Here is a 16,485-nt window from a genome sequence, read left to right on the forward strand (position 1 = left end):
TTTCATTTGCTCAGGATGAATATTGTTGGTGTTACAGTGCTTTAATTTTTCGGTGTGGGTGGGATATTAAGCATAATTTTATTAATTCCTGCAGATTTTGTGACCCAAAGTGCGTCAGGTCTTAGTGACAGCAGCCTAATATACCGGCTGCCAAATTATGAGATAATGTCAAAAATATCTATATGGCAGTTTTTCCCTATGGTTTTGAAGTCAAAATTGTTGCCAGTGAAAATGCTGAGTGGCTAGTAACTTTGGAAAACCACTAGCCGAAGTGGCTGGTGAGCAAAGAAGTTAATGTCAAGCCCTGTATATAAAAAGTAGCACAAATTACATTACTGTCCACCGAAACCAAACATCAACAACTAATCCTCATAGCTATGCTATTATTTTTACTGTTTATCCACACAACAATAATTCACACTACAATAATCACATGTACAGATGACGGTTTGACATAAAAGTGCTAGTGCTGTGATTCCGATTGTGTCAAGACCAAAAGGGAAGAATGAAGTTTACCTAGTGAACAAGTGATAAATGTTTCTATACTACAGAGACTACACAAACACAAATGAACATGCTCACGCTGCACTTTGACACACCAATTACCAAATCTTTAAATATCCCCACACAGTGACATGTAAAGCAGGGGTGGGCGATATGACCAGATTCTTATATCAAGTTAATGGTATAAATCAGACAATAGTTATTTTTTGCTGGAAATTCAAGCAAATATGTTTTAAGATGATTCATGACAGATGAAAGAACCAGTACTGAAACAGCTTCACATTACATAAAACTTGAGTTAAAACAAAGCCACCACTTTGAAGGTATCTGCAATTTTTTGTATTTTTTTTTTTTCACACCACAAATATAGAGGAATTAGTAGCCCCTTTCACACGCACGTTGATCCCGGGAAATTGCCAGAGTGCCTTCTGTGTGAACGCAAACATGTCCCGCGATTGATGCCGAGATCGATCCCGGTTGGGGACCTAGTAACATTGCCGGGATCAGTCCCAGAACGCACCCTGTGTGAACAAAAGCCAGGAGCAATCCCGTAAGGGGTGTGTAGTAGTGATGCACGTGCCATGGCACGACTGTTCTTAGAAGAAAGTTTGTGTTCGTCATCAACAAAGAAAGAACGAAAAGATGTCTGCAAACTGGAAGCAAGCAGAGACCAGGAGCTCCTCACTATCCGCGCTGAAGCTGAGATCGTTCGTCAGCTTTGTGGAACGGTATGCGATACGTTGGTGTACATGTTTTCGGCGCGTACGTTACACGTCTCATCCTGACGTCACGTGTCTTTACGGGATCTTACCGGGATGTGTGTGTGTGTGAACGCACTCACAGATCCCGGAAAATCACTGGCAGTGTGAATGAACCAAAATCAAACGATTATCTGTGTATTTTCCAGAATCTCTGTGTGAAAGGGGCTAGTGTAGCAGATTCCCAGCAAAAGCAGAATTGGTATCAACGAAGGGCATATACCGTCATACCGCCCAGCCTTATATAAGGTTCAAGTTTTTCACAGGTTTGAAGAGAGAGAAAAAAAAAAAAAAAAAACACCATCCAATGTGAACCAAGCGACACACCCTCCATGCAGTGAAGAGAGTGGGTGCTGATGGCAAAACCATGTTTTTCCATGAATCAGGACAAGGGAAGATGTAAGACTAGAGGGTGGAGGCCCACAGGATGGGAGTGACTGGACTAAGTGAATAAATGACAGGTGAAATATGTTGAAAATCTTACCACCAACAGGGGTAGCAGACTGTGATCCTGAGCCAATGAGGGGAAAGGATTAGGGAGCGGGAACGGGTCCAAGAGACCCATTGGGTGGGAGGAGGAACAGCATATTAAACGAATACAAATGCATTATGGGCTAAAACATGCTGTCAATGTGTTGTTTTTGACACACACATTGTACAAATGAATAAAACCATAAGCCTGCAAATGAAAACATCAGTATGAGTCGCGCACATAGATTCAAGAAGCCCTACAACAGATGTTACTCCACAACATCACCATGAAGGCACACAAAAGATGGAAAACATCATGGTTGTGTTTGCCACTGCTTTAGCTCCATCAACACTCTTAACATGTTAATGCAGCCCAGGCTGCCCAACATACACTGCTAAACCGTTGTGTCTGAGAGTTTGTGTTTCTACACGCCTGCAGGCAGAAATGGACTGATACCGTTACACCCAAGTGAAGACCACACAGCATGCAGGCCACTCAAGACATACAAACGTTTGCTCGCTCACGCAGCTCACACACACGTTTGCATGAACTAAACACACTCGCCCACATGTCAGACGAGGGTACCTGGCGTGCAATCAGAATCGTCGGAACCTAGAGGCACAGAAACAGTTGGAGGAGCTGTGGGTTACATCCTTAGAGCGGGATGACTCCTGATAATCTCTCACACACACACACACAGGCATGCAGATGACACTGTGTTTTACAGCACGTGGTGTGAGGGAAGACTGTTTACAGTCACGTTTCACCGCATGCTTGTGTTGTGCATAAAATAAGCACAAGCACGGTGTCATTTTTTTTTTAAATACTTGAATACTTTTATTCAACAAGGATCCATTAAATTGATCATACGCAACAATTAATATATTTATAACATTACAAAAGATTTTCAAATAAATGCTGTACTTTTGAACTTTCTATTGGAAAAATAAGAAATAAGTTTAAAACTGAAACTGTTTTCAGCATTGATGATGATAAGAAATAAATTACAGGAATACATTGAAATATTTAAACATGTAAAAGTTCTATTAAAATTGTAATAACATTTATGACTGTTTTTTTATACTGTATTTTTGATCAAATAAATGCAGCGTTGATGAGCAATATTATATTTTCATAGTACTTCTTAAATATAATATTAAAAATACACATAAATAAACAACATTGTGCATATACATCATTTAATATCTTATTTAAATAGCCAAAGTGTATGTGCCTTAGCTGAAATTCTGGTATACCCTTTCACAGTAATACCTCCTTAAATTGTAACTTCAATGCTTGTGTTCAAAGTGTTTACAACATACTTTATAACAGGAATGACTAAGTATAAAGTGTATGGATCATTTTTGGGAGTTTGCAATCAGTATATTGATTCCTCTATTGGCAAATATTTTGCACCAACATATTTACTGACTAGTTTTGTTGCATTGATACGATGTGTTTATGTTGAAGTCAGGTGTGTGAGCAAAATGACAACATATAATAATGCTCATCTAGAATATGTGTGCTTGTTCACTGCAGACGTAGAATGTGTATGAACATTGTATGAACACTGCAAGTACTTACGTTGTGACTGAGATGTTATTTTTGATTTGGTCCGCCCTCTTGAGTCGACCTGACTGCTGCCCATACTAGATGCCGTCGATAAAGTCTGCTTAGTCCGTAGTCGCCCTGGATAGCAACAAAAATGCTGTAAGTCATCAGGCCAATCAGAACACACAATCAAGTGAATAAGTCAAAGAGATTTCCAGTGTTTCGCTGGCCCACCACAACCACCCACTGGCCAGTCCTGTGATTGAGGGAACGTATTAATGATTGCGTTAAAGGAAAGATGGGACAGAATGGACAGAATAAGAGGAGAGTGTCAGATCAGTATGGGAGATTTTTAATGAAGCAATTCAACTTGGCACAACCACAAGCTGAAAGGCAGATGGTTGATTTTTTTGCAATACCACACGCCACCAGCAGACGACAGCAGCACTACATCACACACACACAATGAGCTCCGCCCACTATGCCTGAGAGGATCGGGATCCCTATCATACCTACAAAGCATTGAAATAACTACAACAAAAAGCAAACAACTTTCCTCCTAGCATAATTTAATATAAATCAGAGACACATAAAAATCACCAAAATCCTGATCAACGATTCAAAGACAAACAGTAGGAAAGCATGAGCAGGAAGGAAGGCCAATAGAAAGGGGGAGGGGGAGAGTAAGAAAAGGAGAAGATGAAGACGGGATGAGCAAACGGCAGATGATCTTACCATCTTTATCAGAGGCATCATCTTAAGCCAAAGAAGAGAGAGAGGAGCACAGCAAACCAGTTAGAACAAAACACAAACACACTCACAACAGAATCACACGTCAGAAACCGCAGACACACACGTAACCTTGACGAATTAAAGGGTCGTTGTTTTCCTTTTTGGTAAATAGGTAGGAAAATGTCAACACCCATAATGCACTGAGCATGTTGCAGTCCAAGGCCACTCCCAGTGTGATTCTATTGGATAGACTTGAAAAATACCGCCTTGCTTTAGTAGGAAATGCTTCTTAGCAAACTTTGTTGACTTGTATTTTCCCAGGGAGCTAGAATTCAAAAAGTGAAGGATCCAGCACGTTGTAGGCTGCAAAGAATCGTAAATATGGGGGGGAAAAAATCGGAAAAACCTCAGTGTTTCTAGTCAACATTTCAAACTGGATGATCACGAACACAGTGTTTTAGGCCAAACGCAGGGAACATTTCTTTTAAAACTAAAAGAAACTGCCGTTCTGTCAGTTCTGCCCAAAGCAAAAACGGCGTCACATTCGATTTATACCACAACGTTGTTTAAAGAGAAAGCAAAGTATGATACAATTTTCAGTGACTGTTCTGTTAATAACCCTCTGTCGGAAATACAAAAATGCAGAAGTACAATCAGTAGGTTTCAAGAAAGCCCTGAAGCCGTCAAGTCTTTAGCTGACAAATTTGAATTTCTCTGTCTAGGTAACGCAGAAAACAAGTACATATACGACTGACATTGTAACTATTGACAATTCTTCACATCAGTTTCTATTGAGCAGAGAGCGCGCAACATCTGCATATTCACATGTGTGACCTCTTCTGTTCACGAGTTAAATAAAACTGTGCCTTATGAACCGTGTGTGGCTCCTACCGAGAGATGCGTATGATCCGGGGACCAGGCCTGCCGTGACTCGACCGGCCCCTCCAGCCTGTCCGCCGTGTCTGGCTTTAGCACCGGCGGCTGCGTTCACATCCACATCGCTGCGGGAGCGCTGCAAAGAGCCTGGAGATCCTGACGATTTTGAACCCGCAGGCACTAAAGTAACAAACAAACAAATGTGTATGCTGCATAAATATACATGTTTTAAAATGAATCATGGAAGGCCATGTCATTATAAACAAACACATTTATTTTTATATATTTTGTTATTAAAAATTACTACTTTTCTATTGCCCAGTTTTCATTCAAATTTTGGTAATTTTGTTATTTTTATTTCTATTTAACTTTAATTCATTTTTATTTCAAATAAACTAATTTTCAGTTAGTTGCAAAGGCAACATTTCTAATTTTCATTTAAGATTTGAGTTTAAGTTTCCATCTAATATTAATAAATTATTTTATTATTTCAAATTTATTTCAATGAACAAAATTATTTTAATAGTTTTAGTTAACAATAACAACACTTCTATAAAAATGTGATATAGATGGGTACTTTTGAAAGTTAACATCCTGCAGTCTCACGCCATAAGCATTTTGATAATTATGCATGAAAAGTACATGGAATATTTGTAAAAAGCATTTAACATGATCTAGTAAAGGCAACAATGTGTTTGGCCTATTTGTTAGGCCCTAAAATATTCCTAATGCATTATAAACAAAATATTGAGTGATTTGGAATTTGAACACAACATACGTCAATACCAATACACATATTCCAACACATGTGCACACACACACACACACACACGAAAGATCTCACCTCTGCCTGGACCAGCTGACCACTTTGACAGCGGCCGACTGAAAAAGAAAAGAGGGAAAAAATACAGAGCTCTTATTCAATGTCATTGTTTACTGGAGTAGTTAGACGCAGCTGAGTGAGATATTCTTACTTAAGGCTTTCTTGCGAGCTGGAGGACGAGCGATCCGACTGTGGGAGGGACGCCACGCTGCCCGAGCTCTTTAGATGTGGCTGAAGAGTCTTCTGATAGGACGGTTCTAATGCGTTATACAGAGACTCCGCCTCCCCAGGGAAATGAGCTTGCAACCCAAGGTATGCCCTGAGAGAGAGCAGCATAAGAAATAAAACACAACACGAAACAGCAAAATACATGAAGTAATTTGAGGACGGCACTCACTTCCTGGCCTCCACTCGAGCCTCCGAGTCTGCATCTTTGATTCCCTTCTTAATGCTCTCCACCAACACCGCCGCATGCCTGAGGCACAGACCAAAGAGAAGAGAGGTTATGTAGTGCAGTGCTGGCCTTTCAACACCAGTAGGCACTGTAGATTAGCCTGTGCTGTGGCGGTACCTCTCCAGAGAGTGAGTCTGCCATTCCTGCAGCAGGAGATCCAAGAACTCGTAACAGCGCCTGACGGTACACAGAGGAAGAAAGAGGATTCAGTAATGACCTCATGGTCTTGGTAAGTGCTCAAGAGGCCAGGGAGTTACAATAAATACATGAGGACTGCTGAAATATAAAATTAAACTCTTAAAGACTGTGCCAGTAGTATAGATTCCTAACTCGCAAGTATAAACATGTTAATTCAGAGTTTTTAATAGGGTGTCTGGTAATCCTTAATCCTCATTGGCAAAAGAGTTGGGAAGATTAATTTCCACAAATCAGCTGGTTGTTTGAATTTCAATTAATTGAGCCGAACACTGGTTTAAATATTTGTTTGTCATCACCCTCAAGGGATTTATACTGTATGAGGACATATTTTACAATGTTTAGTAACAAATGTAAAAAATAAAATAATAAAAAAAATTAACTGGAAAAAATGTAAGATGATTCTTATAGATTGTTTTTTACTGTTAAATGTCTGCATTAACACTTGTTTGGTCCAAACTTGCTCATTCTAGAGGAAAAACCTTTCAAGTCAAATTCTTACAGACAGACAGACAGACAGGCAAACAACCAAACAACAAATAAATAGAACGAAAGACAGGAGATAGATAGATAGATAGATAGATAGATAGATAGATAGATAGATAGATAGATAGATAGATAGATAGATAGATAGATAGATAGATAGATAGATAGATAGATAGATAGATAGATAGATAGATAGATAGATAGATAGATAGATAGATGGAGAGATGGATGGAGAGATAGATGGAGAGATGGATGGAGAGATAGATAGATGGATAGATGGAGAGATAGATGGAGAGATAGAGAGATAGATGGATAGATAGATAGATAGATAGATAGATAGATAGATAGATAGATAGATAGATAGATAGATAGATAGATAGATAGAAGGATAGAGGATAGATGGAGAGATAGATGGAGAGATAGATAGATAGATAGATAGATAGATAGATAGATAGATAGATAGATAGATAGATAGATAGATAGATAGATAGATGGAGAGATAGATGGAGAGATAGATAGATGGATAGATGGAGAGATAGATGGAGAGATAGAGAGATAGATGGATAGATAGATAGATAGATAGATAGATAGATAGATAGATAGATAGATAGATAGATAGAAGGATAGAGGATAGATGGAGAGATAGATGGAGAGATAGATAGATAGATAGATAGATGGATAGATAGATGGATAGATGGATAGATAGATGGATGCATAGATGGATGATAGATAGATAGATAGATAGATAGATAGATAGATAGATAGATAGATAGATAGATAGATAGATAGATAGATAGATAGATAGATAGATAGATGGATGGATAGATGGATAGATAGATGGATAGATGATGGATAGATAGATTGATGGATAGATAGATAGATAGATAGATAGATAGATAGATAGATAGATAGATAGATAGATAGATAGATAGATAGATAGATAGATAGATAGATAGATAGATGGATAGATAGAAGGATAATCTTGTAGGTGGAAAACATAAATATACACTGTATTTTAAAGTGTCCTTGTTACAGTGTAATTCTATATTCAAGTATTGAGTAATGATTAACTACATGTACTTACTATAGGGTTAGTTGCACATAATTATGCATACTTTAAAGCCTAGTTATTACTATAATAACTACATGTAACGTGTAAAAAGGACACCGTAAAATTGTAATTAATATTCTTGCAGTGCTCAGCTATAGTGTGTAGAAGCAGTTTTAACATCTCACCTCCGGACGGCCACAGACTTTGACGTGCAGTTACTAGCGATGAGAGGAATTAGTCGTGGGACATGAGTGTGCTGAAAATACAAAAACAAACGGTCAAAACATGCAGACACAGTGCAGTCAGACAGACAGAATGAACTCCTGCACGCCACCGCTTCTCACCCGTATGATGATGCGTATGGCTGCTGTGCCAGATGTAGCCATCACTCTGGCACAGTTCGGGATGAGATTGAAGAGCACCGGAACGATGCCCTCTGCCCCATGATCGAACTTATTCCCTAATAGTGTGGAAAGATGCCTGCACAAACATAACACCATAAATTGGTGCTCTTTACACATGAACACAAAACAATAACAAGAATCCACAAATCAAGATCCAGTAGTGCATCGGTTCCCAACAGTTCCCAAAAGCGTCAAAAATAAAGCCTCACATTGATAAAGCCTCATAAAATAACATGCAAGTATTGAGGTCCCAGACAGCAGTCATTTAGTAATAGCATATTCTTTCTTTTTTTTACCTACACACCAGTGTGAATATTTTTGTTATTGCATTTCAAATAGGGCCAATTTATAGGCTACTCCTAGGCTTACGTTTTTGAATTACAAAGGGCCTACTGATGTTTTTGTTGTTGTATTTTCAATATTATAGGCTATTATTTGTGCATAAACATATCTGCTTATAGTAAACCTACTGTTTGTTTGAAAACAACATATTTTGTCATCCTTGCTGCAAGCTTACAAGAGCGACAATATTTAATGTGAAGGGAGGGGCCTAAAATATTTTCTTGGGAAAAAGGGGGTCTCAGACAAAAAAAGGTTGGGAACCACTGCAGTAGTAGACTCGTCTCTAGCCCTTAATCAAGCGGTTGATGGGAAACAGATCTCAATAATATGCATACTATGCACACACAGCTTTCTAATGCCAGAGATCTGAGTTAACATGGTTCAAGATGTCAGTTAGACACTCACGCCACTGAGATGCAAGCCTCCCGCACCACCTGAGAACGCAGGTCTTTTGCCGACAGCTTAAATGCGCCATCCAATAGGCGCAGGTGCTGGTAAAAACAATCATAGTCGGCTGCCCCGGCTACCAGCAGAGATCGGATCTTCTTCAGCTGTGGAGGGAGAAGGGAAAACAAGACCACATCAAAGAGGGTTCGTCACAAATGAATGGAATGCATAGGCAAAGCTACATAAAAGCCAAAAAAATTCATAAATAAATGTTGAATAGAGATTGTTTAAAAAGTGTAAACAAACCCTATGTATGGTCACAAAGAAAACTCTAGGTCTAGCGCATCCCAATGCCATCCCCTCTAGAATTTCCAATGGAACCACAATTATTCAGCAAACAAGTTCAGTCACTTGTAAACAAAATACGGAAACATTAAATGAAGATTCACCCTATGCATTTTGTGAATGCATTTTATAGATCTTATTGTGAACGATTCATTCATGCGTTTAAATGTTTTATTATGGCCTTGTAATGTTGTAATCAAAATGTCAACTCAATCTTCCGGTAAGACGACAGACTTCTCTGGTGATGCAGGACTTCTCCAACCATTTAGTCTGCTTAAAATCAGCCCTCCACTATTGAATTTGTACGATATATCTGTATATTTAAAAAAAAAAACGAGGCAATACCGTTTATATCGATATATACAATAGATTGATGTTATGAGTGCATCTGAAAAATAGCAGAGGAAAGCAGTGAGCTGCTGCAGGGAAGAGCATAATCCAATTTGTCCTAAACTTGAGACATGCTTTATATTAAGGGCTTCAAAATAACTCGTAAGAAAGTAGTTCAACGCAGCTTACGCCGTCAGATGCTCTGACAGATACTAGTTCGGTTTAATGCGTTTGAGATGTAATGTTTTTTTTTCTTAGTGCATAACGTACATGTCACAGGTATATTATCCGTCTGTAAATGTTAGGTCAAGCAAATATTTCCATTTTCCTGGACGAGCCTTATGCAAGCGAGTCTCCGCTAAACAGAGTTCAAACACAGATGGTCATCAAAATACAGAGGGTGGGGAGGGTGTGTGTGTGTTGCTACTTCCGTTTGCGACAGTGAGAGCAGAAAATTTCAACAAAGAGTTGGTCACTTGTTTTCCCTTATTGAAAGGTTTAAAAAAAATAATAATGAATTGACTGCAGTCGAATCAGTAACCTAATGAAAGCTGTTTTATTATGCACAGAGTGGGTCCCCACATGGGGGCCGCCATGTTGAGATCACATGACCAGTTGAATTGACTTCCTTTATCTCAGTAACCGCCATTTAACTGGACATCTATGTTCACTTGATCAATTAATTATGGCTGACTGTAAATCGTGCATTTTTAAACAGTGGCATTAGTAACTGAAAACGTGGTTTTGCACAATGCTGCATCCACACCACTAGGTGTCAGTGTAAGTCCAAGGCAACTGTAATATCAACTAGCGTAACTTGGATAAAAAGGCTTGCACAAGTGTTTAAATCATGCATGTTGAACTCACCGCGCTTGTTCTATGGTCCCAGTCGTGTTTATCGTCAGATAGAATCTCACGGATCTTGTTTAGATTATCCTCCAGATCCCGTGAGGAGTAGATCTACGCAAGGAGAGAGACATGAGTTTTAGATCAAACACTTCCAAGCCTTTGAACAAACATCAACGTGAACGTTATGCAACGTCAGGTAGATTTGTAACTAGGTTCTGAGGAATTCAGTGACACTTCCCTCATTTATAGGCAAGTGTGTGTCTCACCTGAACCGTGGGGACGTCTGTGAATGCTTTGATAAAGTCCTCCTCATCCACAGCTCCTGCCGCTTCCTTAGAGCCTCCTGCAACACACACGATTGCCATCCATTAAAACACAAACACAAGACAACCATGAAGTTCATGAAGGGCAGATGCATCCGTCTAACACTGTTTGAGACATTTTTAATCTCAATCACACTGACAGTTCCAGCCGCTACCATAGAAACTGAGCACAATAAGGGTGTTACTATGGCAATCGTTGTATTGCCATGCAAAAGGCAGGATATTCTTTGTGTACTAAGCATGTGGTTATGTTTTAGGTTTATGTGGGATATAAATAGGTGGGGGAGGAAGTTGTAAACCACGTAATATTTTAAAATGATTTTCTTAAAACCATATTCAGTGAAATAGCCCTTTGCAACATATTACAGAAGGGAGGAAACCCATCCGACACATTAACAGCTCTCAATCCTAATGGACTTCCTGTCTGTCTTCCTGTCCGGCTGTAATTGAACGATCAATCATGAGGGGGTGTGGCCTGTAAGATCTCCCAACAGAGAGTCTGATCTACACATCAGCACCAGTGAGCTGTCAGTCAGCCTTCAGGAAGCCCCATTGTGGGCGGACCTTTTTTAAAAGCGAAAGCTCGGTAATGAGCCTCAGCAGAAACATCAATTCATTGTGAACTGCTGCTGATACAAACCAAGTATTTGTAAAAAGGTATTTGTGCAAACTTCTCGTTCTGTGAAAGCATCAGTTCATGCGGCTACAAAAATTACATAAATTAGATATGTGTGCAAGTGTGTACTTACATTACAGCTGCACGGTTCTGGGTAAATTGCGAATCACGATTTTTTTTGTTTCAAACTGAGATCATAATTCTCAACAGACAACTAAACAAAATAACATGTAATTCACTAGAGGTTTTGACAAAATGTTAATTGCTGCACTCTTAAAATGTTTAATTACTCTGAATTAATTATAAAAAAAGGTTGAATGAATGATTCAATGACTCACTCATAAATACTTCACTTGTTTGTTTATGATGAATCAGCGTTTTTGAACGAATCTCTTCAATGAATGATTCAAAGTAGGGCTGTAAACGATTAATCGAATCCAAAATAAAAGTTTGTGTTTACATAATATATGTGTGTATTGTGTATAATTATTTTGTATACATAAATACACACACATGCATGTATACATTTAAGATTTTTTTTTTATATATATATATATATATATAAAATAGTTATATTTATATATAATACAATTCATATAAAAATATATATGCAGTATATAAATGCAAATATTTGCAATATACACATACAAATATATACATGCATGTGAGTGTATTTATACAAACTAATTGTACATAACACACACACACATATATTATGTAAACACAAACTTTTATTTTGGATACGATTAATCGCGATTAATCGTTTACAGCCCTAATTCAAAGACTATATATTTTTTAACAGACACTTGGCGACACAAACATTATTTGAAGTTACTTTCAAAAGGCGTTTTACTCTAATTTGATTGGTTAATCCGTAGACATCATCAGTGTTCATCTGAACTATAAACTTTTTTATAGAAAACACAGTACTTCTGTGATAATATGAATTATTGTAACACAGAAATAGTGACACTGTGTGGTTGAAAAGGCCGTTTGTGACGCTGTTTCACAGCTATACATGACAACTGCTCTCTCAGGGTCAGCAGCACAAACGCATATTTGAATGTTCTGGTGTGATTTTGTCAAAGGTTTAATAGACACAGGCGAATCGTCATTTATGCGATTGCGTGGGTGTTTGAATCGAGATTGCGATCTTTTAACGATTAATCGTGCAGCTCTAACTTGCATTGAAATAATAAACAAACTAAATACTCACTATTCATTATTTCTTCTTAAGTTTCTTAAAAGTTTCTTCTTGTAACTTTTCCTTCACTGATATTCAAACTTGTAGAACTGGGTGTTAAGATAGTGTGTATCATAAAATGATAGAGATTAAATTTATGACTTTACAACCAAGAGATTTTTTCTATACTGTAGCAGGTATTTTGTTTATAAACAATGCAAAATCATAAAAAGTAGAGTACGGTAATAAAAAATAAAAAAATTTAAAGTAAAATGTGTCCCAAATGAGTCAAGCCTCAAAAACTGACAAAAATATATATTAATAATGCAAAGCTAAATAAGTAAAAGTAAGGTTGCTAAGCAATATCAATAACAAGCGTCTGTATATCCACTACTTTACAACAGCATTGAATGTGGTTCATCAAACCAGAATTTAAGAGTGTACTGATCTCTTTTATAATATTAGTTGAGTCCTATCGTTATGTGATGTGAAGCCGCTTTTGCACTAATGCCAGACGGAATAATTTGTTATGAGAAATAATTTTGTTTGTGTCCATCAAGCTCCACATAAAAAGAGATATAGCTTTCAAAGCAAAGTACCTTTCATTTGTGAACTCATTAATTCACTGGATGGTCTAAAAATAAATAGGATTTACAACATGGTTATTTAATAAATATATCAGCCATTTTTCATTTAATTTCCAACCAATACTTATATATTCATATCATAATAAATGCTTTAGACGCAACACCCAGCCCATAAGCTTATTATACCTTCCTGAAAGCACAGACTAAATTAGTCAGTCATCAGTGATTCGTTAGTTTACTACTTTATTAATCCCACAAGGGGCAATTAGAGTAAGGTGCAAAACAACACAAATATAGCCAAATTAAAAGAGTCACATTTTACATATTACAACATGCTTCAAAAGGTTCAATCCACTCAATGACCTATAAGTGGATTATTTTGAATTTTGACTTTTTAAAGAACACAATGTCACGCGTGTCTCACCTGTCTTGGCAGCACCAGTAGCACTGGGTCGTCTGGCACTGCTGGGAGCTTCTCCAGGTTTCTTGGGTACTTTGGGTACTTTAAACGCAGCCTGAGCCGACGACGGCCTGCTTCCATCCACAGAGTCATCGTCGTCAAAACTACGATCTGAGAGAAGCAACGAGAAGATGAATCAATTGGTTATCAAAGTCAAGACGTGCAGGCAGCATTTCAATAGACGAGCTAATTTTACATTTTGTTCCAGGATAGACTTATTGCATAATGATAAGCAAAAAACACTTATTTCTGTGCCAACTTGCATAGTCTCATATTGTAGTCCCAATGCAGTTGGTTTAATAAAAAGGAAATCTATCAATGAGCAAATCCACTTCCTCTGAAACCCAATAGGTTTTAGGATTATATCACCAAGTATGCCGAGTACAAGGTCTGATTTCCTCCCCACCACAATATCAGCTTCAGTAATCAATGCCCAGCACCAGGAACTATCAGGGGCCTATCAATTACTGAACAGCAAAGACAGGAAGTATAGGTACAGTTAATGGCTCGTACACACTCACAAACAAAGAGAAATGCCTTCAAAACTCAAAAGCCCAAAGCCACCCACACACAAGAACAGATTGGGCGCTTCCAGTAAGAACACAAACAGCCTTGCGTTTCATCTACCAGCTGTTAAAACGCCCCGAATCTCCACAGCACCGGGGCGACATCCAATGCCTGCACGGATTCAGACGTCAACGTTCATTTGAGCCACCAGCATCATTTCAAACAGGTACATTTCGAGAAGACACTCACAGTCACAGATGCGTTTGCAGATGAGACGCCTCATGCCTGGAGGCGGGCGTGGCTCTCTCTCGTATCCGAGGCAACGCCCAAGCTGGCGCTCACATGACAGTGACTCTCACGGTCACAAAATATCCCCAGACGGATCGGCAAGGCACACACCACAGTTCACAGAAACCACCACCCAAAAGCTGGTCGGCATCTTCTCTCTCTCTCTCTCAATTACTCTCTCTCTCCATCCCCCCTCGTCTCCTGCTCCATCACTCCCTCGCACTTTGCTGCGCACCGTCCCCCCCCTCCTTCCCAGCACCGAAGAGCCAATCAGGAGAGTGATGACATCACCTTTAAGAAGCCAGTGAGCTTTGAGATTTGAGGATGCTTCTTGCATGTCAATGGGGCTCATTTCGTCTGGAGCTCAAGCTAAGCTAATTAGCATCATGTCGGTGCATGATCACCTTAGTTTAAACATTCACGGTCAAACATGCACAGGGGAATTGGGGTTGAATAAAATGCATAAATACATGAGAACGAAGCCCACACCCCTACAGCCGAGACATGGTCTAGTTGCGTGTGTGTGTGTGTGTGTGTGTGTGTGTGCAATCGGCATCGTGACCCTGATTGCACTGACACATTATGGATGCTGACCCCACTAGCGGAGCTGAAAGGGCTCTGTGTGCCTGACTATGTGTGTAGCATTATTAGCATAGTAGCATAACCCACCCTTTGTTGAGACAGGAGGGCGTGAACAACAATTCAACAAGGACAGGCCAATGACGACGACCGTGGAGAGAGAGATCAATCGAGAATGAGGCCGGCAGAAAGGAACAAAACAGCAACAGGAAGCAAGAGAGAAAGAGGGGACAAGCTGAAGGGAAAAGGGGGAAAAGGGAAGGACGAAGCGAGCGAGAGAGAGATGGCCGCTTACAAAAGGCTGTTGCCATGACAACAAGATCAGCGCACATCAGTGGATTTGAAAGATTGGAGAGAGAAAAAAGGGCTGAATCACATTGGTTTAAATTTTGGTCAGCCAAAAATGGCTTGCTCAAATCAGAAAACTAAAACATAATTTTTTTAACAACAACAACAACATAATAATAATAAAAGGCTGAATCACATTGGTTTGAATTTTGGTCAGCCAAAGATGGCTTGCTGAAATCAGAAAACTTTAATATTTTTTTATTTTTTATTAAGCAGCAGCAGCAGAAGAGGTTATGAGTAGATTGGTTGTACATTATTTTAAGATGACGTAGTTACATTGTACTTAAGTACTGAGTAATATTAATTAACTACATGTAATTACTACAGAGTTAGGTTTTGGTTTAGGGCTAGTTACTTGTAATTATGTGTAATTTATTGTTATTACTATAGTAAGTACACGTATTAACGTGTAACTACGTCACCTTAAAATAAAGTCATACAGAAATATTTTTCAAAGCAATATTTGCTTCAAAGCAAGATATTGCTTCTATACTTAAGAGTTAAGTTGCATTATTTTATGAAAAAAATGTAGGCAAAGGCCGCCCATCATAAAAGTCAAAATGAAATGCAGTGTACTGTCATAAGTCAACGCACAATTATTTCTATTTGATCAATAAATAAGTAAAAAAAAAAAAAAGATTAATACATTTCTTGAAAGAGTTGCAATATTATTGTATTGTGACAGTTATTGATATAAAAAAAAGTATTGCCGCCATATTTACAGTTATGAAGAATAGCAGTATGTAACAGCACTACACACTAGTGCATGACTCATTTCTCAGTCAAAACTGACCTGGAAACACATACTGTCAGTCTAATACCATATTGCTTATTGCTGGGTGACCGAGTGAGTGTTGATGTCTTGAGTCCTCACTGGTCAGTCCGTTACTTAACTGGCTATCTAATCTGGTTATCAGGATTATGACGAGAAGGACCTGTGTAGTAGGGCCCACCAAAACGAACAGCGAACGTAAGTACTCTAAAGCTTCATTTACAGTCAAGAGACACACAGCATCTCATAGTGTACTTCAATTT

The 16,485-nt window shown here is 38.6% G+C and overlaps 1 protein-coding gene across 50 annotated transcripts in view; it reads right to left on the minus strand.

Moving 5' to 3' along the window:
• clasp2 (cytoplasmic linker associated protein 2) overlaps positions 1-16,485 on the minus strand; it is a 54,978-nt gene that overhangs the window by 20,007 nt on the left and 18,486 nt on the right. For 21 of the 50 annotated variants that reach the window (XM_079590272.1, XM_079590271.1, XM_079590260.1 and 18 more), the window contains exons 8-22: positions 13,693-13,839; positions 10,826-10,902; positions 10,578-10,670; positions 9,054-9,199; positions 8,247-8,382; positions 8,088-8,158; positions 6,288-6,347; positions 6,114-6,191; positions 5,868-6,035; positions 5,738-5,775; positions 4,909-5,073; positions 4,021-4,041; positions 3,319-3,423; positions 2,320-2,346; positions 1,747-1,773 (exon numbers count right to left, since the gene is read on the minus strand). In XM_079590272.1, the coding sequence (XP_079446398.1) occupies positions 1,747-1,773; positions 2,320-2,346; positions 3,319-3,423; positions 4,021-4,041; positions 4,909-5,073; positions 5,738-5,775; positions 5,868-6,035; positions 6,114-6,191; positions 6,288-6,347; positions 8,088-8,158; positions 8,247-8,382; positions 9,054-9,199; positions 10,578-10,670; positions 10,826-10,902; positions 13,693-13,839 (1,359 nt within the window). The remainder of the gene's footprint in view (positions 1-1,746; positions 1,774-2,319; positions 2,347-3,318; positions 3,424-4,020; positions 4,042-4,908; positions 5,074-5,737; positions 5,776-5,867; positions 6,036-6,113; positions 6,192-6,287; positions 6,348-8,087; positions 8,159-8,246; positions 8,383-9,053; positions 9,200-10,577; positions 10,671-10,825; positions 10,903-13,692; positions 13,840-16,485) is intronic. The other 29 variants (XM_079590289.1, XM_079590280.1, XM_079590287.1 and 26 more) reach the window with 5 other exon arrangements.

The sequence above is a fragment of the Phoxinus phoxinus genome (assembly GCF_949152265.1).
Source record: "Phoxinus phoxinus genome assembly, chromosome: 19".
NCBI lineage: Eukaryota > Metazoa > Chordata > Actinopteri > Cypriniformes > Leuciscidae > Phoxinus > Phoxinus phoxinus.